At 38.7% G+C, this 26,534-nt stretch overlaps 1 protein-coding gene across 2 annotated transcripts in view; it reads left to right on the plus strand.

Moving 5' to 3' along the window:
• The first annotated feature begins 3,286 nt into the window (after positions 1-3,286).
• Positions 3,287-26,534, plus strand: part of P2RX1 (purinergic receptor P2X 1) — a 45,990-nt gene continuing 22,742 nt past the window's right edge. For both annotated transcript variants that reach the window (XM_039334656.1, XM_039334655.1), the window contains exons 1-4: positions 3,287-3,568; positions 18,936-19,083; positions 21,645-21,716; positions 23,916-23,985. In XM_039334656.1, the coding sequence (XP_039190590.1) occupies positions 3,432-3,568; positions 18,936-19,083; positions 21,645-21,716; positions 23,916-23,985 (427 nt within the window). In that variant the 5' untranslated portion in view covers positions 3,287-3,431. The remainder of the gene's footprint in view (positions 3,569-18,935; positions 19,084-21,644; positions 21,717-23,915; positions 23,986-26,534) is intronic.

Genomic DNA, 26,534 nt, shown 5'->3' on the forward strand with positions numbered 1-26,534 from the left:
GGCAATCACCTTACAAGAACACCTGTCGGAGGGACAAGTCAAGAAAAAAAAGCTATGCTCAAATCCCACCTTTTTCATGTGCATGTACACATAAAAAGAAGGTGGGGCTTTTTCCATCATGCCTTTGTCCCCACCATCCTGAAATTTCTCTGAGCCCAAAAGACAACAAGGTGATGCTCAATTATAGACTTATAAAATGTGAAAAAAGAACACCTGCAAACATCTCAGTGGGAATATACACATGGTTCCACCACAAATTAGAAGACATTTTTCCAGACAAAGAGCTGTTAGTAAAATAGATTAACTAATTCAAGTTGCAATTCTGTAACCACTGAAGTGAAATTAAATCTTGTTGAAATTGATGGGACTTCTTTCTGAATAGATATGTGAGGGTTCTCACTATAAATTATGTGATTTCCATCTTCTATTCTTCTTCTCTTCCCCAGCCTTAATTTCATTTTCATTTGCAACCAACCTCTTGCTTTAGTTCACTTTCTTGTTTGCTGCTGAGATTTCTTAATATTGTAGAAAAGGTTTGTAGAGTCTGCAGAGGAAAACATTATAACACCCAGGGGTTACAATGCTCAATGTAAGGGATAATCTTTTTAAAAATAATTCTAAAAGCCTGTTTGGCATAATTGTTCCTCTCATGTAACAGAAAAAGGCTAAAACACAGAAGTGGTTACTTCTTGTCACCACAAAATGTTTAAAAACAGGAGGGGGGTGTTCCCACTAGGTACTGTTGTAGATTATGCTAACTTCTAAAAACCCTGCTCGCTTATTTCTTGCCACACAGATTTCTTTTTAAAATCATTGGTTTGTTTGAATAACTCAAGAGTTCATTGACTATATGACTTTTAGGCAAAATTTATTGATTTAATCTTCTGCATTCATGGATATTGGAGGGAGAGGAAACGCTCTGCCAAAAAAGGCATTGTTGCACTAAATAAAAGCCAGGTGCTCTGCAAACACTGAGAAGAAGAATGTCGCCATTACAAGAATGCCTGCACCCTGAGTTCTAGTCCTACCTTACGCATGAAAGGCATTTTGGTGACTTTGGCCTAGTCACGCTCTCTCAGTCCAACTTATCTCACAGTTGTTGTTCTTAAGGGGGAAAATAAGGAGGAGGAGGTTGTGTTAGATATGTTTGCCACCATGGGTTATTTATAAAAATAATAAAAGGGGATACAAATAAATAAAATAAGAACATTTTTTGCATAAGATCAGCTTTTTATACTTAACAAAAAAAAACCATATTGGTATTGACAAGATTCGGATAATACTGCACTAGTAGACATGGCCAAAAGTTTATATATTTTAATCTACTTTTCATATTTTTTAAAATGGAGTATTTAATTCTATATTTAAGAAGTAAGCAAATGTTATACCTTGAAGCTCTAGAAACATATTGGACAAGCATAGGTATGGAAAGATAAAATAAAATAAGTAAGACTAATAAAATAACATAATAAAATTAAATTAAAAATAATTAAAATTAAAATAATTAAAATTTAAAAATAAAAGTAACATCAGGCCTGAAATCGCGTCCAGTGAGGGTCAGATCCTAAAACTCATTTAAGAATGATGGGACTTGCCTGCCTTCAAGTTTCTCTTTAAATATCTTGCCCAAGAAAAGGGTATTACAAAACCCATCCAGACTCAGAGAGAAGAGAAAAGATGGACAAGTAAGTGGAGCTTTGGATCCTGATCCCACGTTCTCCCTCCCTCCCTCCCTCCCTCCCTCCCTCTCTCTCTCTCTCTCTCTCTCTCTCTCTCTCTCTCTCTCTCTCTCTCTCTCTCACACACACACACACACACACACACACACATACACACACACATTCTGTCTCCCCAGAAAATATGGCTATTGACCAAAATTAACTATAAACAAATGAAAACAATTCACTTTCTTGCCTGCAGTTAACAGTTACATATATTGCTTCTTTTTCAAGCTATTTCTGTTTTGTGTGTCTGCAGATGTTTTGGTGCTACTACCAGTATGAATGAAAATTCAATTCTCTACCAAGGTTGTTTCTCAACCTTGGAAATTTTGAGACAGGTGGACCCATTCCCAGAATTCTCCAGTAAGCCATGCTGGCTAGAGAGTTCTGGGAATTGAAGTATACGTGTCTTAAATTTGCCAAAATTTAAAATTTGGTCTGCGTGTTTGGGTTTGTGTGTGTGTGTGTATGAAGATTCTACAATGTGATCTTTCAGTTAATTCTTTTCCCACAAACATGCACTGCAAGACCTTGTTGATAACAAAGGAATCCAAAGGACCTGCCCTGTATCAACAGAGACTCTGTCCACCACCTGTCAACTAATATTCTTCTTTTTTTCAATCTGGCAGCGCCATGGTCTAAAACTAGAAACTTTCAGGAAAAAATGTGCTCTATTGCTCAGTTTACTTTAAAAGCAAGACTCTAGTACTCATGTGTTTGAATAAATGGTTGCTTTAAATAAGAAATGCAGGAAGTTATGTACTTCCTCTGGCCCATTTTATCTGCATTGGTTGTCATTAAATCCTATCTATACTTGCTGGGAAATAAATCTGATGGAGACAATAAAATTCTACATCGAGTTAAATTCTACTTTGAATTAAATTCTACATAGACAATTTACCATATGACATATCATATATGGCAAAGAAATCAAAAACACATAGAAAGTATTTTACTGTTAAACTACAGTTTGTCCTGTGAAGGCAGAGTCCAGATCTTGTTCCATTTAGATTTTGCATAATAAAACAAATATTTCATATTTAATTTTTAATTTTTACTTGGCCTTTCCTGCAAAGATCTTGAGATAACATTCCTGATATCTCCCCTCTTTACATTTAATCCTCACAACCACCTTGTAAGGTAGGCTTTGCTTGCCATCCAATGGTTATCTAAAGCTTTGTGGATCTGGAAGCTTGATTTTAGGCCATGTTTTTCTGGCAGTTTAGAGATTTAAATTGCTTTTAACCCCAAACCCCAAACTTCTTCGGAGCAAAGTAAAGTGTTAAGCCCTGAGGTGTAATAGACTTGGGACAATAGAAGCTTTTCCTATTTTAATTTGTGAAACACACAGAGGTTGTCAATTATAAAAACCATTCTAACCTTTGGAGTCATCACTCCATTCTATAATTGTCCAGAGCAGGATGCAAAAATGAATCTTTCCTGTTCAGCTGTTCTTGGGTGGTGTTTTGTGGCTGCCTCCACTTGGTAAACACACCCCGTCCCACCCCCAGACCATCTAAGGAGATGTAAAGTAAACTACTACACCCAGAAAGAGAAAGGACTTTTTGCTGTTGCTTACACAGGGTAAGACAACAGAGCCAGCTGAGAAGTCAAAGATTAGCAGAACGTGAGAAAGACAAACTTTGGGAGAATCAACTATCAGAAGACTTTTGTCTGCAGCCATCAAAGAAACCACATCAACTATTCCTTATGGGCCATAAATTCACAGAAAAAATATCCTCATTTCTATTTGAATATGACACCCCAAGGATGGTTTTGGTGCACAACAAGAAGGTGGGCTTAACCTTCCGGCTGATCCAGCTGGTAGTCCTTACCTACATCATTGGGTAAGTAAGTGTTTAGGATCAGATAAGGGAGCCATTCAATTCTCCCTAGAGCTCTCTTTTGTTTCTCCTGTGACTGGGTGCCCAATTCATGAATCCCATCTGTTTAATTAATTGACTCAGCCTTCCATCCTTCCATCCTTGTGAGGTTGGTAGAATGATGACCCAGATTATTGAGGGCAAAATGCTGATGTTGTAACTATCCAGAGAGTGCTGTAAAGCATTATGGGGCAGTATATAAGTCTAAGTGCTATTGCTAATGCTATTGCTATTAATGGTCTTGATTAACCAGAAGACAGATCAAAGTCATCCACTTGTAGGTTAAGGAACCAATGAGCATTATTATATTTTGATGGTGTGGAAGGATCTGAAAACGCAATTGAGGGCAAAAGTTCTAAATACGCTATGAAAAATCATTTAAAGGTCTGGAGTTGCACATGGCAGCCATCTCCTGACTATCGCCATATGTATCCTCCTCCGGGTTGATTCTTTGGTTTCCATAGGAGCAGCTAGATTTAAAATCTGGGATTTCTACTCACATCTGGAACAGGAGTCAATTCTTCCCAAGAAGGAGTTGTTGTTTAGCAAGACTTCCAGCTGTGTTAAGGTTTCTGCTCCCTTTCACTTCAAGCATTCTTTCAAAACCTGGCCAGTTGCCACTCAACTTGGCAAGGTGAGGACCATGGGGCAGGAATTTCATTATAAACCTTTACTCTTGATGTCCATGGAGATTCTCGACTGAGATTTGATTGTCCCAAAGGTGTTTTTCAAAAGAACTGAAGAAGCTTCTTGGATGAGAAGCGAAACATCTTCAAGGAAAAACAAAGACCAGCTGCCTTTTGAAACAGCACCTTTGGGATGTTATTGTTGATCCTGCTTTAAATACCCTCTCATCTCTAGAGACTGGCCGGACATGCTGGCTGGGGACTTCTGGGAGTTGAAGTCCACACATCTTAAAGTTTGCCAAGGTTGAGAAATACTGTTCTAAGTCATTTTTGTGGGAAGCTGAGGATCTGCAGCTTTCCCAACACCGCGAGGCCTGCCTGAAGCAGAATTTCTGTTCTGCCACTAAGTAATCATTCTTTGCTACCCATTAAAAAAAAGAAAATTTAAAACTTGTTGCTGCTGCCATTTTACTATTTCTTATATTCTGTTTTGCACACTGATTGCCTCCCAAAGCAATTTGTTTCAGCACTAAAAAAGCATCTGAATCTAACATCAAGTGAAACATTGGTTTGTTTAATTTAGCATTCCCTTTGCTAATTGGAGAGGATTCAGGAGAAGCATCCAGGGTGGTCAAAAAAGTCAAGATGGCAGCTATATAATTCAAGTTCTGTTGCTTGTTTATATGTGGTATCCATATGACATATGTCCAAAGATCGCTATAATTTGGGAGACCATTCTCAGATTTAGCTAGGAAACAACAGCCTGTTTATTTATTTACTAAATTTATATGCCAACCATTTTGCTCTGAAAGTGATTCTTTATTGTCTTTGCCTATACTTTATCTCCTGTCTGTCAAGTTGTGAAAAACAAATTTAAAAGTTTAATTGTATATACATAAGAACTTTATCATAACTCTCTCTGTATCTAATATACTATATACACATGGCTACATTCAAAAAACAATACTAACCTTCACCACCAATCTGCATTCTTAAGTGGCATAATCCAGAATTCTAACATTGCCTATTTCCCACATCATTCAAATAATGAATAAAACAGCTCTCTGGCTGTTGTGTTGACATTCTTTCTTAATTAGGCAAGAAATCACCTTGTAACAGGTCTATTCAACATTCTATTTTTATTTGTCCTTTACATATCCAGTGGAAGTAAGTAGTGCAGTAAATACTCATAATGCTAATGGTTAAAAATGTGAAAAGCAAGCCAGAAATAATTCAGTATTGGGCACTGTGCCACATTAATCCCTGTGTTGATGGTTAGGTCAAAAGTTAGTCTGGTGCTGATGCTCCCCTGGAACATCTATATCCCCCTTTGCCCTTCAAAAACAGGACAGAATATAGTTCCTTGCTGATCCTATGGACTGCTTGCTGAAGGAAGCAGCTGTTTTTTTCTGCTGTCTAAGCATCCAACACTTAGGAATATTTCCCCAAAGAAAACTTTTGAGGAGGGGTGGGGGAGAGAGAGCTAAAGCTGAGAACTCAGTATTTGAAGAGAGAAACTTTCTGTTCACCTTCCTGTTTTACTAGGTCATTTGACAAGGTTTAGTTCTATCAGGGCAAGATTAGAGAACTTGGTAGCTTTTAGGTGCTGCTGGACTCCAGCTGTTATTATCCCCAGCCAACATAGTTAAGAATGACTGGAGATGCATCTAACGTGGATGGAAGCAGAGTGGTGGAATGTAGGTTTTGTCCAGAAGTGACTCCCAGCAAGAAGGAGGTCACACCTTGCCAGAAGATATGGTTGTCCTTCAATCATCTCATCTCAGAGGCTAAGTTAGATCAGACTTGGATGAAGAACTGGCTGAGAATTCCAGGGTGGGATGGTGAACAGGAAAACATCCCTAAGGAAAGAATCCTAAGGAAATTTTAATTTATAATTTTCCATAACAGGGCAATTTAAAGAGATGCAATGCATGTTATTCAAAGGAAAAGGCTGGTAAATTGTCCAGGTAAATTGTATTCTTCAGGGCTCTTCCTTACAGCCATATTAATGTGTTTTTCTTTCATCTTGGAAGTTGGAGGAAAATGCAGTAATAGAAATTGTGCTGACCTCATAAACCATCTTTACTATGCCTCTGCAAGGAGACCAGAGGTATTTCATGGGAAGTTTTTTTTTTAAAAGGCAATATATGGCCATAGCTGCTCCTTTTACATATGCTGCACCAGGATGGCCACAGGCACCATTTTGATTTTTTTTTGTCCCCTTCCTCTGATGCTCCTATTAATCAGTATCATACAATTTAAGGTGAGGTAGTTTCCAGATTGAAACTAGTAGATTTTCTGTTTTACTTTTTCTTTCCACCAAGATTCACCTACCTCTGGAAAATCAACTACCCCAGCACTTTCCTGAGGCAAGGTAGCAGTTCAAGCAATAATTATTATCTTTGTATATAATAAATGGATCCAACTGGGCTTAATTCTTATAATTGAATGCACCCTTCTGCAGATAGAGCTATTGAGGAGCTTGATAGTCCAATAACCCCATCATTATTGCAGATCAACAGGCAAAAGTCTTGGGGAAACAGAAGACTCATTGCCCCAAAGCAAAAATCTGTCTGAGAGATTAGAAGAGCTGGTTTGGTATATAATAAAACAGACAAACCAAACTGGAGGGACTTTAGTGTTATTGTGCCTCTGGGTTTTATCTCCTAGGGTTTCCTTCCAAGTGCAAGATATACTTTTTTTGGATCAACCAAATATTGATTCATTGGTTGCGACAGGAATTGACTGACCAGCTTGTCTCCTGAATCTGACATCATGGGCTGAGAGAGGGTGATTGGCCCAAAATCACCCAGCTGGCTTTCATGCCTGAGAGAGGTCTAGAACTCACAGTTTCCTGGTTTCTTCACCAATCATTGGGAGGAATGACCCATTATAACTTGTGGACATCTTGATGTTAAACAAGAAAGATGTGTAGATACACCTTCTATCTGCAATCTAGGAGCTGGGTATAAGTGAGTAACTTCAGCACCCTCCCTACTTCAGCCTCACTCCTGTTCCCTAAAGCTGGCTGGGGAATTCTGGGATTTGAAATTTATAATTCTAAAGCTGCTGAACTTGAAAAATACTGCTTTAAAGCCCCTCTTTGTTTACCCTTTGAGTAAAACCTCTTACAATTCTGTTAAGAGGAAAGAAGAAAGACCTGCTTCCTCCTTAGCACTGTAACAATTCATTGGCAGGAATGATTCCAAGGATGAGGCTTGTGTGGATCAATATAAGTGAAGCCGAGGTGGCGCAGCAGTTAGAGTGCAGTACTGCAGGCCACTTTAGCTGAATGTGTTCAGCAGGTCAGCGGTTCAAATCTCACCGACTCAAGGTTGACTCAGCCTTCCATCCTTCTGGGGTAGGTAAAATGAGGACCCAGATTGTTGGGGGCAATGTAAATATATATATACATTGCTTACTGGTGTACACCGCTTAGAGAGTGCTTGCACTTAAAGCGGTATATAAGTGTCTCATAAATAAATAAATAAATAAGTTCATTTCATTGCTCCCATAAAATGGGCAATAATTCAGATTGATTTGGTTTAATAATGGTGCTTTTCAAAGAGGAATCGACAAATATGTGGTTTCATTCAGAACCTTTCCTAATGTAGAAGGCACATCTAGGCAATTAACATTAATTGCCTAGACATTTACCCCAAATCTTTTTAAAACCCAAATTTCTCTAATGTCACCTTTTATTATATATAAATTTCCACAATGCAAAGTTTTTAAAAACTTAAATATTAAATATATATATTTAAAAAAATACTCCTTTTTATATGTAACATTCAGGTATGGAGTGAGAACTTAAAAAAATAAAAGAAACTGGTATTTGTACTTTTTCATTTTTCTATCCCAGAGGCTCATAGCATTATCTGGGCAGGAGTGACACTTGACTTTGGTAGGTTAATTTCCAAGAATAAAGTTAGATAAAGACAGAGGAAAGATAAAGATAATTTAATTTAATCTAATCCAGATGAGGAACAGTCAAATATTTTCATGATTTCTATTTAATTGTAATTTAGCAGATAGAGAAATCATGAAATATTTGTTCCACATCTGTTTAAAAATTTGGGAGAAGAGATTCTTAGGATTTGCAGTCCAGATTTTAGGGGTACTTTGTAATTTGAAGTTTCACTCTCTGATTAATTCTTTCCACCTCTCTCTTGCAATTTTGGACTGCAAATCATAGAGACATTCAAAGGATGTTTCATTTTTTAAAAAGCTGTATGCATTTCTAGCCTGGGCTGCCCAGAGGATGGAGGAAGACAATGGCTTAACCAGACAGCTAGTACCAAGTACTGTTTTCACATAATGTACTACGTTTGATTAGTTTTAATATTAGCGATTTCTCTGGCTAAAGACATGGTGTGAACTCAGCCTGATTAATTTGGTTTTCTGTTTGGTGAAATTCAGTAGCCAAAATAGGAATGTTATATATACCCAATCTGTAATCCTGTGCAAGTCTGTTTAGAAGTAAATCTGTCTGAGTTCAGAGACTTGCAGCCGAGCTCCCGTATATAACATTGCAAGAATATAAACTGGTCGAAATTCTGTATTTAGCGAGGTGCTTGGATAGGACCCCCTCCCAAACTCAATTAATCATCCTTCCTTAACTTCCACTCTCACAATACTAGAATTCAAGGCTCTCTAATGAGATCAGCAAATTGTAAATGTAGGGCAGACCAAAGAAAACATAATTACTTTATGGAATTGATTGTTAAGCTGAATTCCAACTGAAATAGCCCCCAAAAGGGCTACCGTATATTCCAGCGTATAAGGCGACCCGGCGTATAAGAAGACCCCCATCTTCGGCGCCGAGTCGCATGCCTAGAAAGTCGTCTTATACGCCAGAAACTACCGTTATTTCTGGCGTATAAGACAACTCGGCGTATAAGACGACCCCCGACTTCGTCACCAATTTTAATGCTTGCGAAAGTCGTCTTATAGCCAGAAAGTATGGTAAACAAATTCATGGAGGAGTAGATAGAGGAGAATTCTATTAGTCACCACAACCAAATGGAACCAGAGAGTCTACCTGGTAAGCACTCTACTTATTGCTGGGGAGAAATAGGGTAGAAAGCCCGTTGTTTTAAGCTTTAACTGACAAATTTCTTCCAAAGTACATCTCTGCGACCACTGCTGGAAATTGAACACTAGATTCACTGAACATCAGTTAATGGCTTGGCTTAATTGAAAAATAAATCTGTTTGTATGTAGGCCTATCAATAATCTGATCTTTTCACTGGCTGAAAGGTTGACTGGTTGGATGGTTGATTGAAGATTCTCGATCTTAGGATTGAAAGCTGTTATATATGTTACTGTCAATGTGTGAAATTAGGCATTTTATAGAATGCCTAGGAAATCTATAGAATGGCAAAAACGGGACGTCAAAGTATGAAATGCTTAATATTTCACACATTCCCTAGGCATTCTATGCAATGCCAAAAGGCAAACCAGAAAAGTATAAAACACTTCCACTAAAATGCCATTTTAGCCTTCCTTGTTGCAATAAATAGGTAATACTGTTCTTTTTCTCTTGTTTTTTTTTTAGCGAGAAAATCCTGTACTTTACTTTGTATTTCTTCTTTCATTTTCATATACAACTTTTCAATAAAGGGTTAGGGTTAAAGTTAGGGTTAACCCTAACCCTAACTCTTTTCATCACTCTCTTTTCATACTTTGCCTAAATAGTTTTTATCAGTCTGCGTAATGCCTGGGTATTATATATAATGCCTATATGACATATTAAAATAACACAGTCATTTCATACTTGGCCTAAAAGCGTCACACGCTCTATAGATTTTCTAAGCATTCTATACAATACACATATTGCTGGTAACATATATAATACAATTCTGGCTGCTGTGCATAGCTCAAGCTTTAATTGATTTCTAATCTATGGAAATCTTGACCTTTTATCATTTTTGTTGGGTTTTGGCTGCCAGAATAAGTCAAATGTCTCATAATATGGGCATTTTCAGCAGACAGAAAACTTTCCAGACATTTCCTGCTTATAGTTGACCTGGCCTTTACCCTACTCTTGAAAGCCTGGGAACAAGAATTTGGCATGCTGAGTGATAAGGATGAATTCATTTAAGTCCTATATCTAAAGTAGATTTTGACGTCTTAAAGATTTATGTTTCTTCTGGAAAAATCTTATAAAAGTCATATTGCCAGGCTGGGTTGAAAAGGCATTTTAGTAAATGATAAACACAGATGATAAAACTCCTAAGCTATTCCTAGTTGCATTCTTGTCTTAGACACAAAGAAAATAGTAAAGGGTTTCATGTTATGGCCTTCTCATTGGCAGCACCCAGGAGGTGGAAACTGTTATGTAATCTGTCCTTATTTGCAACATGTAAATTCCCCCTTTCTTCTAGGGGTTCAAAGCAGCAAGGAGAAGATAGCTGACACAAGGTCATGGAAGCCCATGAGTTTCATGGCTGATTCTGGATTTGAAACTTGATTTTCATGGTCCTAATCCAATACCTAACCCAGTGTTTCTTAGTCTTAACAACTTTAAGATATATGGACTTCGACTCAGAATTCCTCAGCCAGCATGCTGCCTGAGGAATTCTGGGAATTGAAGTCCACATATCTTAAAATTGCCAGGGTTGAGAAATATTGCCTTAACCACTATAGAAACACTGTCTCAGACTTGGTTGCCTTCTTCTCCTGCTACAACTAGGTAGCAGGAAATTTTCTTTTTAGATAACTATTATGTCACAGTATTCTTATATTAATTGGATATGATGCTGGCTTCTGGATTTCCTTCTAAATATTATAGATATTTTCTAGAATTTTCTTTTTGTAATATTTCACATGTTTATTGGTGTTTTATTTGATTGTATTAATGTCTATAAGCATTGAAAAAGGCAAAATATAAGTTGAAACAGTATTTTATCTTTAATGCACGTAAAATAATCAAAAATTCAGTTCAATTCAATTGCTATTGTCCTAGCTTATACCAGGTATCTCAAATATAGATATTTTTTTTTTCTGACTCCTTTACTAGGTCTCACCCCTGATCTGGACTTCATCTATTAATTCAGTGTGGGTCTACTCCCTAATCAGTTATTTTTTCTTGCTTGTTATGCCAAGAATTGCTTCTATACCAGCAATAATGGATGAGTCTTAATGTGAAGTTACAGAAGACAGTCCTCTAATTGGAGGACCACTCTGTATTTGAAAATGTCCTCTATTTGATGCAAGGGTATTCCCTGAAGACTATATTAATGCATTCCTCTAGGCCAGGGGTCCCCAACCCCTGGTCCGTGGACCAGTACCGGGCTGCAGCATGCCAGCAACTGGTCTGCACAAACAAGTGAAGCCCCATTTGCAGGATGCAGGCAGAACACAAAACCACGCATTCTCCGGTCTGTGGAAAAAACTTTCTTCACGGAACCGGCCTTTGGTGCTCAAAAGGTTGGGGACCTCTGCTCTAAGCTATGAATAGGCTGAAAAATGTATCAACATAATTTGTCTTGGTGGTACAGTGGTTAGAATGCAGTATTACATGCTAATTCTGCTGACTGCCAACTGCCAGCAGTTCGGCAGTTTGAGTCTCACCAGCTCAAGGTTTCTTGAAGAGTCTCACCAGCCTTCCATCCTTCCGAGGTCAGTAAAATGAGAACCCAGATCATTGGGGGCAATATGCTGACTCTGTAAACTGCTTAGAGATGGCTATAAAGCACTGTGAAGTGATATATAAGTCTAAGTGCTATTGCTATTGTCCTGCCATAACTACTGAGCTTTAGTCTGCTTTAGTAAAAGGGAGTACGGTAGTTCTGTCCATACAGCTCTATTGCAGGATACTTTAAAAGCGGTAATTATTAGATTCTCCTGACTTCAATTTCCAGTCATCCAGTGTCAGCTGCCAGTGACACTAATCAGTAGTCCATTGAATGTGCAGTGGGCTCAATGCCCTAAGGGTATTTCTATACCCAGGCCATGGGTCTTCTGGAAGTCCAGTGACTGTTTTTGATTGATTAATTGATTGATTGATAACAAGCCATCAAGTCACTGCTGACTATTATCAGCCACCCAGATAGATTTTTCTCCAGGACTATCTGTCCCTAAGCTAGTCTTTCAGTTATTTTAGCACAGGGCTTTTCAACCTTTTCACCCATTGTACCACTTTTAGGATATGGCAACATCCGAGTACCACCAGACGCCTAGCAAGGTGTCAAAAACTTGATGACCAAAAAATAAAAAGGAAAAAAGTGATAAAGTACAGGTAGTCCTCGACTTACAACAGTTTGCTTAGTGACTGTTCGAAGTTACAATGGCACTGAAAAAAGTGCCCCCCCCCCAAGCCATAGCTGAGCAAGACACTTGCCTGCCCACCCGGCCACGCTCTTCCTCCTGTCCGAGGTTTTCATTGTTGTGAGCATTTCTATTGAGGATTGGCAGTGGAGGTGGGGTGGAGGGGTGTTTGGTTTTTATTCCCCCCATCTGCTGGGTGGTTGCAGCAGGTTTTGGTCACTTCACATGATCCTGGGACACTGTGACCATCATAAATATGAATCAGTTGCCAAGCACAAGACCCTGGAGATGCTGCAACATTCCAGCTGATCGGCGCTTCTTCTGGACTCAGCAGAAGCGCCAGGATCAGTGTCGAGCTCCAGCTGGAGCCTGGTGCTGATCCTGGTGCTTCCGCTGAGCCCTGACAGCCCTGCAGCTCCAACCATCTCTCGCTCAGGCTTGTGCGGTGCTGCCACCGGTTCAGCTCATTCCCCTCCCCCACTACCACTTTTCTAGATGGTCGCGTACCACCTGCCAGGTGCCAATGTACCACAGGTGGTACCCGTACCATTGGTTGAAAAGCCCTGTTCTAGCAGTCCACTTTTAGCCACTATAACTGAGTCTGTCCATCTTGCTGCTGGTCATCCTCTTCTCTTTCCTTCTACCTTTCCAGCACCAGAGCCTTCTCCAGAGAGATGGGTCTTCACATAGCACGTCCAAAGCAGGGTAATTTGAGGCTGCGCATTTGTGCCTTAATGAGAACTCTGAGTTGGCTAGTTTGAGGATCCATCAGTTTGTTTTCTTAACTATCCAGTGTATGCTCAGTAATCTTCTCCAACACCAAAGTTCATTGTTCTGAGTTTATCCAAGCCTTGGGAAAACAGGTAAATCATGGATCAAATGAACTATTTGAGGGTAGAATTTCATCAGTTTTCCAGAAGACTAGTAGAGGAGTAAACAGTTTTACTTTTCTTCCTGTCATTTGGTCTGGAAATGGAAATTTGCTGAAATCTTGTCAGTTTCAGCTTTTAAATACCCCAAATGGAAAAATGTAAGGGTAGTGCCAGGAAGAAGTGACCACAGTTGGTATTTAGAGCATGCACAATGACTTTACAGTAAATAAAATCTCTTTCTCCCCCCCCCCCCCCCAAAAAAAAAAAAACTAATAAAAGCAGTGGAAAGTTCAGCAGCCCTGTAAAACCCCTCATGAACAGAAATAATGGAAAACCTTTAATGCATCCATTTAGGACAGAATCTATTTTTCTTCCTGTTCAAATCAACCACCAGTCCTTGTTTTTTTACAGATTAGGCACAATGGTCTTTTGAAATACTATTGGATGTGTGTTTAATAAAAGATCTTCTCAAAGGTAGGCATACCAATGTAACAAGGGGCTGGATGGCATTTTGCAGAGAACAGACCAGGAATTACTCAGGCAGAGACTAAAGCAGATACCAAGTGTCCAGTTTCTCTTGCAACCCAAGCCAAAATTACCCCAAAGGTCAATGACTGGTGACCCAGAAGAGAGAGGTATGGCTGCCACAAATAGGAGCATAGTAGATACCAGCCCTCATCATTGTGAATGGAGAGCTAGATCATTTGTATGCCAAGATTTGTGTTGGGAGAAGATGGAAAACATTACTTTAAAGCTGGGATAGATAAGAAGGAATTCAGGCTGCTTCTGTAATAGCAATAGCGTCTTAGACTTATATACCACTTCACAGTGCTTTACAGCCCTCCCTAAGCGGTTTATAGAGTCAACATATTGCCCCCCAAAATCTAGATCCTCATTTTACTGACTGTGAAAGGATGGAAGGCTGAGTCAACCTTGAGCTGGTGAGAATTGAACAGCTGGCAATCAGCTGTTTTGAGTTTCTTTCTCACATCTTACCCTGTTAATTCTGCAAGGGTGACTGGAACTATATTTTATTAAGATAGGCTACACCCAAAGGTAACTGGACTTTCTTTTCTCTCTTTGAAGACATTTTGCTTCTCATCCAAGAAGCTTCCTCAGCTCTGACTGGATGGTGGGGAATGGAAGAATTTACATTCCTTGCAGGCACCTGGTCATTTGCATTCTTTTAGAGAGTCATTGAGGCCAACTGGAGGCTTATCTGTGTCATCAGGGTCACCTGAGTAGTGCAAATGGTTGTGGAGCCTTCTTGGAACTGCTGAAAAGACTGTGTTGTAGACTGGAGATAGATGATGTCGTATCCCTCCCCCTCTGTTGAGAGAGGGCTGTTCAATTTTGACATAGATGACCTCTTTGACCCCTCTTTCAAACCAGAGGTCCTCTCTGTCCAAAATGTGGACTTTGTTGTCTTTGAAAGAGTGACCAAAAAGAAAAAAGACAAAGGCCAATTATCTGATGACATAGATAAGCCTCCATGTGGCATCAATAATAGCAAATGACTAGCTGTCTGCAAGGAGTATAATCCTTCCATTCCCCATCATCCAGTCAGAGCTGAAGAAGCTTCTTGAATGAGAAGTGAAACATCTTCAAAGAGAAAAAAGAAAGTCCAGTTGCCTCCTGAAAAAGCACCTTTGGGACAACCATGACCTGGATGACTGAGAATCTCCACTGACATTTAAAGACAGGCTAGAGTAACAGCATTTTGAAAACCTGTGTTTTTCCTTCCATCTCTCCTATACCCCAACGAATGAGGACAGAGCCAGTCTGAGCTTTGTTCTGATGCTTCACTGTTTTCTGGGCTCAAAGCATGCTCGGTTTTTGCTACCATTTATATATATTTTCTCTAAAGTCATCTCCAATAGTCTCTATAATACCATCACCAAAAGTGATTGTCAAGATCATCTCTGCATTCCTCTTCAGTGGGGCATCTTCATGCGATGGTTAATGGGACCACAGGTGAGCACTGAATCTAGTTTAAGAATTAAGCATCCTAAGAAAGGAATGCAGGGCTACTTTGAAGTTGCCTGTCAATATCTGAATAGTAAACACAGGTATCTGATGTCTCTCCTACTAAAATTAAATAAATATTACTCTTCAGATTGTACTTTTAAAATTATTTCTAAATTTGCATCCATCCATACAAATTAGCAACTAGTAATTTCTTGGGATATGACTATTGCCTTTTTTGGAAGAGTCATACAGTAAACCACCATAAATAGTAAGTAAGATTCTCCAGCTATTTGCACTGGGTGAATGATCTTAAATTCACTAGGGGAGGGATGAGCTATAGCTTGAAGAATTAAAAATTGAAACACTACATGAAGATATAAAAATAGGAGGAAAATGGTGGCACCAATTTAACCAAGAAAAAAAAACTGCTGCTACTATTTTTAAGAAAAGGAACAGTTGGAACATATTTTGTGTTGAGCACAACCATATGTATTTAATGCAAGACCCTGATTTGCGATTTGAAGCAATACACTTCTGCCATTCCAGATTTAATTTTTGAGAATAGCTGATAATCAGTTAGAGAAGTCAGCCTTTTTCAGCGTGAGGCTTGGAACATCTTGTCTGATAATAATAGGAGTTGTAATCTAATACAGGTAGTCCTCAATTTACAACAATTTATTTAGTGACTGTTCAAAGTTATAATAGCACTGAAAAAAGTAACTTATGACCATTTCTCACACTTACAACTGTGCAGCATTCCCATGGGCACCTGATCAAAATTCAGACGCTTGGTTTCTTAAAGGGTCAAACGCAAGAGAAATTCCTTGCTGTTTGGGATAAATGGATAAAATTCATACAATTTAAATTTGATATAAAAAAATACTATATAGTTTTTTCATAATTTTTAACTTTATATATATATATATATATTCTATTTTATATTCTTTTTTTTATATAAATATAAAAATTTTTTAACTTTTTTCAATTAAGCCTATATTCTGCTCTGGGAGGCCCTGGGGGGGGAAGGGGGGGGTTGGGTAGGGGTGGGGGAAGGGGGGTTTTGTTGGGTAATGTTTGTTTTTATTTGTATATGTTGTTTTTTGTTTTTGTATTGTCTTTTATTTTTTGTAAAATTTATAAAACTTTTTAATAAAATTCAGACGCTTGGCAACTGACTCATATTTATGATGGTAGCAGTGTCCTAAGGTCACGTGGTCACTGACAATCAAAGTCAATGGGGAAGGCAGATTCACTTTACAACTGTGTCGCTAACTTAACTGCAGTGATTCACTTAACAACTGTGGAAATAAAGGTTGTAAAATGTGCCAAAACTCACTTAACAAATGTTTCACTTAGCAACAGAATTTTTTGGGCTCAGTTGTGGTTGTAAGTTGAGGACTGCCTGTAATAAATATAACATAGGTCGAAGAATGCTGCTTTATGGTAAAAGTTCTACAGAATAGTTTCTAGAAATATTTATCATTATAAATCATAATGTGCCATTCTACAAACATTTACTGATATGCTCAGTAACCCATACAATACCCCTGTAAGGTATTATTATTTTGCAGATGAAAGACACAGATGAGAAAATGATTTGGTGATGTAATGGCTAAGGACATCCACATTCATAGATCACGGTTCAGCAAGTTTAGCAAGTATGTCCACACAGTGCTTTTTTTCAAAAAAAAAAAAAGGTGCCAGAACTCACACACGTCATACAACCCGCCTTGCCTACCCTACAAGATTCCATCCAAAAAAGGTGTCGGAACTCCGTTCTGGGCGTTCTATGACAAAAAAAGCCCTGTGTCCACAAATAAATATTGTTCTAAAACAAATATTTGGCCAGCTGAGTAGTGACTGACTTGTTATCTAAGCTCAATTTTATGTGCACTCATTAGGAAGTAGCCACTTCCAAATATAATGGAATTTGTTCTGAAAAAACTGTTCCTAAGGATTATGTCTTGATCTTTCCATATTCGCTGAACAAGAGGTATTCCTTTAGTTTGTATTATTTTATAAGAAAATATAGATTGCGATCTACTGAGTTGGCAAGTGTTTCTGACCCTAATTGTTTAACTATAATATAATCAAGATTAATTATTACATAATTGTTTAACTATATAATCAACCAGTCTCAGTTTTATTTCTGAAATGAGGAAAACCTGAAAATCAATAGTAGATTTCTTTAAAGAAAATTTTAAAAATGTTCAAATTCCTCAATTCAAACAGGTAGTCCTCAACTTCCAACCATTTGTTTGGTGACCGTTCGAAGTTACAACATTGAAAAAATATCTATTTCTCACATTTACAACCCTTGCAGAATCAAAATTCAGATGGTTGGCAACTGGCATGTATTTGGGATGGTTGCAAGGTCCTGGGGTGTCATGTGATCCCCTTTTGCGACCTTCTGACAAGCAAAGTCAGTGGGGAAGCCAGATTCACTTAACAGCTAACCGCAGTGATTCACTTAACAACTGTGGCAAAAAAAGGTCATAAAATGGGTAAAACTCACTTAACTCTTGTTTAGCAATGGAAATTTTGGGCTCAGTTGTGATCGTAAGCTGAGGACTATTTCTACCTTCACAAGTTTTAGCCTCCTGGCTGATTACACATTCAAGTTTGCGTACCTGCTGACAAATGACTCTGACAAAGGGAGGGGAGAACGAGACTTGATTGGGAAGAAGATGGGAAACATTGGATGACTGACAAGAGAAAGCCACAGTCTGCACCATACAAAAATAAAAAGAAGAGTTCGGAAGTAAGGAGAGTTCCTTAGAAAGAAATAAAAGAAATTGAAATGTCTTTCTGTTGTCTGGTGTTGAGAGGATTAGAGAGGCATGAAAGTAAGGATATCTCAACAGCTTGAGCTAAAGTGGTAACTCATGCCACTTTCTGTTGCTCTCAGGCAGGAAGAGGAAAAGATAAGGTATCATAAAGAAGAGATTTTTTTGGCTCCAGATGACAAAGAAATGGAAACAGAAAGTGGGTAACCATATTCTTCAGCTACTTTCTACCACAAAATAAGAACGGGATGGGGGGGAGAAAATAGAGAAACTGGCGGTGTTAGAAATAAACCTGCCAAGAAAAGAACCAGGGGTTTCCAGACTCAAGACAATGATTATATCAACTCATCCAGCTGCAGTGAGGATGGTCAAATATCCTTTGATTTGAAAAAGTGGGAGGAAAAAGCCTAAGATTTAAACACTGGAGCTTAGATTTACCGTATATATAAGATTTGATTGCTAAGTACTGCTGTTGTGGTTGACTTAATTTTGTTCTGCAATAAGATAATCAGTTTAGTAAATATGTGAGCCTCCACTTAGAAAGCCAAATTCTGAATAAGGAGTCTGCAGAACACATTAATAGAGGTCAAAATCTGGACTTACAGGTGTCAAGTCTACAATGATTATGACTTAGATTATAAGCAGTAAAAAACGTAAAATATTCACATTGGTATCACTTCAATCAAAAATATTTGTTGTTGTAAATGCTATTTATTTCTTTGCCAGATTAGTTTTCCTTCTTGCTTTTACTTTCTAAGCTTGTTATTTACCTTTTTTTTGTAAAAAAATAAATAAATGTCTTCCTTAGGTGGGTATTCCTGTATGAGAAAGGCTACCAGTCTAAGGATAGCATCATAAACTCCGTCTCAGTGAAGCTCAAAGGCATCGCACTAACCAACATTAGTGGCATGGGTCCGTACTTATGGGATGTGGCAGAGTACGTTTTCCCTCCTCAGGTAAGACCTTAGGAGCAAGGAAGAGTTGTTTCCAGAGAATAAACAGAGACTTTGGAACTGGGTCATAAGTGCCTTTTGCGGGGTCTGTCATAACTTCAACTGGTTGCTAAGCAACCGGTCATAAGTCAAAGACTACCTGTATTAATTTAGGAGAACTTCCCTTTTACTTGTTACTGGTTGGTCAAAGGTTGACTCCAGGATTCTGCTAAAAGAAACCTGGCCTTCAAAAGGAAAAATCAACCTGCTCCTATTTTGGATGAACATTTATCAGTTAGATTAATATTAAATTAAATACAGTGTCACATCAATATTTTAAAATCTTCCCAATTTAAATGACAATTGCCCAATTCTAATTTTGAAGCTCCTGGGAACTCCAGATAGATTGTCTACGTTTATTTCTCCCCCATTCCTGGCCCTGCTGGGAATAGCAAGAGAGTTTTGTCCTCATTTTCTCTTCGGGCCTATTGGTCATTCAGCTCCAGCTCTAAGAGGCATGGTGGCTCAGAGGCTTGATGATGCTGGAGATGGTCTCTGCTCTGGCAGTTCGAGCCTTAGCACTGCGTGGCAGGTTGAACTTCTGTCACTTGCCTCCAGTTCTATCCCTCTAACAGTTCGAAAGCATGTTCTATGCAAGTAGACAAATAGGTACCACTTTGGTGAGGAGACAACTGGTGCTCTGTGCAGGCAGTCAGATTCCTGATGGCTCTGAATCTTCCTGTTTGTGAGGTGGCTCTGGGAAGGGAGGGGGCCATCTTTCTCTCTGGTGCCACCCTCCTATGGCACATCTTGGGAAGTGCACAAGCATTTCCTATAACAGGGTTGGTACTCTGGCAAGCCAAGCTACTACTCTGCACTAGCATTGTGGTCTCCTGGCTAATGCAACATCACCAAATAATAATAATAATAATAATAATAATAATAATAATAATAATAATAATAATAATAATAAGAAGAAGAAGAAGAAGAAGAAGAAGAAGAAGAAGAAGAAGAAGAAGAAGAAGAAGAAGAGGAGGAGGAGGAGGAGGAGGAGGAGGAGGAGGAGGAGGAGGAGAAACAACTAGAAAAAATAACTAAATACTGCGATCTGCACATTGAAGTTGAGTGATTGTGGAGGAAGAAATCAATAATTGTACCAAAAGTAATAGGAGCCCTTGGAGCAATACCAAAGGGTTGCCTAGATACATGGAAATTTTGAACTTATCAGAAGTAAATATTCTGACTTTGTAAAAAAAACCGACCTTACTCAGAAGTGCCTATATACTCAGACGTTCCTTTAACAGCTCTTAGGTCCTTGGTTAGGACTTGAACTGTTAAGTGTTTGCCAGTCCCACACTGTGAATTGAATTGAAGATTTATTATTACTATTATTATTATTATTATTATTATCATCATCATCATCATTATCATCATCATCTTCTTCATTATCATTATTCACCATCAGTCAATTGCAAAAGGTAGCTTTACTGGGGACAGCTTCCATCCTGCGACGATATCTGTAACACCATCAAATATCCAGATCTGCCTCTCCCAGGTCGATAGGTAGACAAATATGCCAAATACAGTCTGAACATCTGGCTGACTGTGCAAATAATAATAATAATAATAACAACAACAACAACAACAACAGCCCCAGCTCTTTCTTATTTCCTTAGCTTATGAACAGAAGAACATTGAAATGCATCACCTATTGCTTACCTCTGGGATTTTTTTTAAAAAAAATTCACTTTTACCTATAGCCATGGTATTTTTCTAACGTTTTTCCATGAAAATATTAACCAGGTCAGACCTTGCTTAAGTTTTTCAAAGTAAATTTTTCAAGATAAGATACCACTTTATAACGCCTTGGTATACTGGAATACTGCATCCACTTTTGGTCATCACAATGTAAAAAAGATGTTGAGACTCTAGACAGAGTGCAAAGAAGAGCAACAAAGATGATTAGGGGACTGGAGGCTAAAACATATAAGGAACGGTTGCTGGAATTGGGTATGTCTAGTTTAATGAAGAGAAGAACGAGGGGGGACATGATAATAGTGTTCCAATACCTCAGGGGTTGCCACAAAGAAGACGGAGTCAAACTATTCTCCAAAGCAGCTGAAGGCAAGACAAGAAGCAATGGATGGAAACTAATCAAGGAGAGAAGCAACCTAGAACTAAGGAGAAACTCCCTGACAGTTAGAACAATTAATCAGTGGAACAACCTGCCTCCAGAAGGTGTGAATGCTCCAACACTGGAAGTTTTTAAGAAGAGACTGGACAGCCATTTGTCTGAAATGATATAGGGTTTCCTGCCTGAGCAAGGGGTTGGACTAAATGACCTCCAAGATCCCTTCCAACTTGATGATGATGATGATGATGTCAGTGTGAACTGGCTGCTACCTCAAGAAAGGGGGCATAAAGGTATGAACTCCTAGATTTACCTAACTGCATTACTACAGCCAAAGGTATTACAGTACAAGTCCTGATGTGATTTTTAACTTTCTTGGCTTAGCCAGGAATCAAGAGAATAATCTGCAACTATTAAATGAGTAATTTCATATTCATCTTATTTTCCTCTGCAGGGAGACAGTTCCTTTGTGGTGATGACTAACTTTATTATCACCCATGGGCAGAAACAGGAAACATGTCCAGGGGTATGTAGCTTGATATTGGCACTGCATATATTTTAGTTTATTCGTGTTCTGTAGGATGCCATAAAGATAACCTCAGAAAAAGAATGTATAGTTAGCAAAATTTGTATGAAACCAGAGAAGACAATGTGAGGAAGAGACTGAAGTTTGCCCTGCCTCGACTTTCTGTAGCATAAAAAAGATGAAAGGAAACGTTATCAGGCTTTTAAGATGCTATTATTGTAAATTGTAAATCCTTATAGTAGAGTTTCAGTATGCCTTGCAGAGTCTGTTTTCTGATTTAGTTTACCTCAAAGTGTTGACATCAATCTTGAAAGCCTGACATTTCCCCTTCTCCCTCTCTTACATCGGTGAAAGTCAAACATATTAAGTTTGTTCTTATGCTATCTGCTCTCCCCAGATTTAATTCATAACTTGCTAATGATATTTGCATTATTTCTCCAAGGTCATCGCTGCAGTTTTCTACTGCACGTCTTCACTGGGGAAATGATAGCAAAATTCCTAAAATACATCTGAGAATTGCAGATGCAAAATATCTGAGGAGGTACCATAGTGGGGAAAGCTGGTAAACAATCAAAATTGTCTGAGGAACACCCCTTCACCAAACAGCACCATCCTGTATATAAGATGGAAGTAACGAGAACCTCAGATTGACTTTCATACAAATTGTAGAGTCCCCAAGATTTTCAGGAGTGTCTCTGTCATTCATACCACACTTACACACACATTTAAATAGGAAGTGGGGGAAAATTCCCCCAAAATTTTTTTTAATGAGAACTGATCATGCTTTTGTGCATCCAAATGAGCCGAGGTGGCGCAGCAGTTAGAGTGCAGTACTACAGACCACTTTAGCTGACTGTGTTCAGCAGGTCAGCGGTTCAAATCTCACCGGCTCAAGGTTGACTCAGCCTTCCATCCTTCCGGGGTAGGTAAAATGAGGACCCAGATTGTTGGGAGCAATGTAAATATATATATACATTGCTTACTGGTGTACACCGCTTAGAGAGTGCTTGCACTTAAAGCGGTATATAAGTCTCATAAATAAATAAATAAATAAATACTTGGAAAGCAGAAAAAAACCAAGGATAGAAGGAAAATATAATTTGTTGGGAAACGACAGGATTAGTTGACATGAATATTGAATAGAAGGGATTCACATGTTCTCATAGGACCTACTTGTTTCTATATCTATGGTCTGTCACATTCCCTATGTTTTGACATTTGTGGTTAATATCTAGTTAAATATTTGCTGCAGTGAATGGCAGAAATAATCATGTTGTGGGGATTCCTTCCTCTTTTTTAAAGAAAGATCCCTAACCCCTAAGACACCTGAAAGAAGAATGCCAATGTGCTCACAGAAACCTCTCTTGATATTCCCTCATACTCCATCATCTCACTCTTTTTCTGAAAACAGAAAGGCTGCAAAACACATTCCCTTCAATATAATTGGTATTTCCAAAATATATATCTAAATGCCACTGACTCTCACCCCCCCAACTCCTAATGAGTTTCACAAACTTGCTTAGTAATAACAATGGCAACTACCATCCAACAGTTTGTCTGAAAGACCCATCCAGAAAAAAGAACAAGAATAATGTAATGGTGTATGGGAAAGAACTTGGGTGATAGAGCAGAGACATTGCCAAAGGAACCTTCAGATAAGAAGCAGCGTAGCCTTTAGTTGGATAGTGAGCAAGGCAAGAAGCTCAGAAGAGACCTTCCCTAGTTTCTCAGACTGTAAAAGGGAAGGAGAATGTACTTTCAGACCTGCAAGATTCTATCAATGCAGCTTTACAATTAAGTAGCATTAGCTCATATGGTTATGGTTATGGAACCCCATAGCACCAAGAAGGGTGACTAAAGAAGAATGCAAGTTGAATTCTGTAAGTGATGATGTTCCCATGGCAGCCATTTTGTGAATGGGCAACTGTCTCCCGACCAGCCATGTTGCAATTGTACACCAACATGCACACCAACCAAAAAGGATTCTATAGCTAACCCCTCACTTAACTATACTAAACACATGGAGTTTTTGTTTATTCGGTAATATATTTTAAAAGTTCATCTATAGTCACACATTTTTAAAATAGAATGTTAAATGTTGTCTTACTGGGCAATGAGGTCTAGCAAGACTGTTAGGAGGGCTTGCAGTCACTCTCTCCTTTCCTTATTGAACTGCTTCCATTTTTCTCCTCTTTGCAGCATCCTGAGAGTGAGAAGTGTAACAATGACAGTAATTGTAATAAAGGACAGTTTCTTCGCCGAGGTCAAGGTGAGAAAGAAAACTAGTTTAAGCTCTAGATCGGGGTAGGCAACCCAAAACACTTAAAGAGCCACTTGGACCCGTTTCCCATCGAAAACCAAACACTGGGAGCCACAAAACCCTTTTGATATGTAAAATGAAGATAACACTGCATATATCCTTTTTTACCTTTATGATATACAAAGTCAGCAAAAAGAAATTTGTAATGTATCGCAGTAGTGACACGAGCCTGCTTAACGCCCCTAGTTGGAGGGCTGCAAGGCAAAAGTGATTATTAAAAAAAAAAGTAGAACTGCAGTATAGCAGTCAAAATGCCAAGGTGCAATCAATCAGACCAGTCTGTCTGAAAAACTTTATATGTATGTATGTATGTGTCTATGTATGTATATGTGTGTGTGTGTATAATAAAGGTAAAAAAGGATATATGCAGTGTTATCTTCATTTTAGATATCTCTCTCTGTGTCTCTCTCTCCCTCCCCCTCCCCCTCTCTCTTTCTGCCCTTGGTCTGCAGTCCTCTTCCCCCACTCTCTCTCTCTCTTTCTTTCTCTCTCTCTCTCTCCGTCCCTCTCTCCCTCTCTCCCCCTCTCTCTTTCTCTCTTTCTCTGCCTCTCTCCGATCTTCTGCTCACTTCAAGCTGTTCTCCAACAAGCTCAGGGCTAGGCAACTTCGGGGTTTTTATGACTCATGGACTTCAACTCCCAGAATTCCTGAGTCAGTATAGCTCGGCTAGCTAGCTCTCTCCTGCCCTTCCTGCTTCCTGCAAAGACACAGCAAAGGGAGGAGCCCCACTCAAAAAGCTTTTCAGCTTGTCGGAGAACAGCATAAGTCCACTCTCTTTTACACAGAGAGAGAGAGAGAGAGAGAGAGAGAGAGAGAGAGAGACAGAGACAGAGACAGAGACAGAGACAGAGAGACAGAGAGGGAAGCATAAGTGCTTCTCTCTGTCTCTGTCTCTCTCTGCAAATGGCAGAGGAGGCTGGGAGCCACAGGGGAAGGCTCAAAGATCCACATGCGGCTCCAGAGCTGCAGGTTGCTGACCTGTGCTCTAGATACACAGCAAACTTAATCAGGTCAAATGTAGCCCAATGATTTTCTCATGGTCTCTTATCTGAGTACAGGTAGTCCTTGACTTACAAGAATTCATGTAGTGATCATTCAAAGTTGCAATGGCACTGAAAAACATGACTTATGACTGTTTTTCATATTTATGACCATTGCAGCACTCCCATGGTCACGTAATGAAGATTCAGACACTTGGCAACTGACTCATATTTACCGCAGTGTCCCAAGGGCATGTGGAGCTTCTGACAAGCAAAGTCAGTGGGGGAGCCAGATTCACTTAACAACCATGTTATTGACTTAACCGCTGCAGTGATTCACTTAACAATTGTGGGAAGAAAGGTTGTAAAATGGGGCAAAACTCATTTAATAATTGTCTCATTCAGCAACAGAAATTTTGGTCTCAATTGTAGTTGTTACTTGAAGGCTATCTTTTGCATCACACACTAAAAGCTTGGTTTGTGTTAACCTTGATTTGATTGTTTTTATGATTTAATGTGTCCTATGAACTCATATGATAGTATTAGTTTATAATTCAATGTATTGTGTGAATGCAAACAATGCCATTATACTGTATATATTCGATAAAGAAAGTCACTTCCTTGTTTATGTTACTTGTCATGTGATTTATTAGACATACTTTAAAAAAAAGTTTAAAAGAATTTTCCTGGAATGTTTATAGTCCAATATCCTGTTTTCCATAATGACTGATGGGAAACCCACATACAGCTATACATTGAGTATGAACTGACATGAGATTTTTTCTTTAATTTCTCATTTTTGAAAACATGCCTGTTTTGGTTCTTCCACTGTTTCATTTTGTGAATAAAGTTTTAAGATTAGATTTGTAGACAAAATTTTGCCATTTCCTTAGTGCAACATATTTTTCATGAGGATATGCATGTTATATATACAGTATTCCCTAATAACTACTTTTTAAACTGTTGACACACTGCATTGCCAAATACAGAGAACCATGAAATTTGAACATACCTAAGCTTCCTATTTGAATATTGATTCAAAAATCCTAAATTAGAGCGCATTTAACATTTAACAGGTGTAAAAAAAGAGCGACTAAGAGGGGGGAAATGAGGACAGATAACAATCAATGGCCTTGTGATGTTGACAAATTGTTTTCCAGGAGCTGGGGAGAGGAAGGAAATTGGGGCTAAGGTTTTGAAGAGAACCATTTATATTGCAACATTTTGAGGCTCTTCCTCCATTATTGTTTCATTGCTTGTTGCTGTTGATATAAATACAATAGAGCAGCTTTCTCAATCTTGGCAACTTTAAGCTGTGTGGACTTCTACTCCCAGAATACCCCAGCCAGCTACGTCCACATAGTTTAAAATTGACATGGTTAAGAAACCCTGGCATAGAGGGGTAAGAAAAGTTAGCAATACAGGTAGTCCTCGATTTACAACACAAGTGTCCGAAAAAGAGACTTATGGCAGGGGCATCAAACTGCCAGGCCGGATGCGTCATGTCAAAACCGCGC

The sequence above is a fragment of the Crotalus tigris genome, unplaced genomic scaffold, assembly GCF_016545835.1.
Source record: "Crotalus tigris isolate CLP2741 ecotype Arizona unplaced genomic scaffold, ASM1654583v1 scf7180000017632.1879674, whole genome shotgun sequence".
NCBI classification, from domain to species: domain Eukaryota; kingdom Metazoa; phylum Chordata; class Lepidosauria; order Squamata; family Viperidae; genus Crotalus; species Crotalus tigris.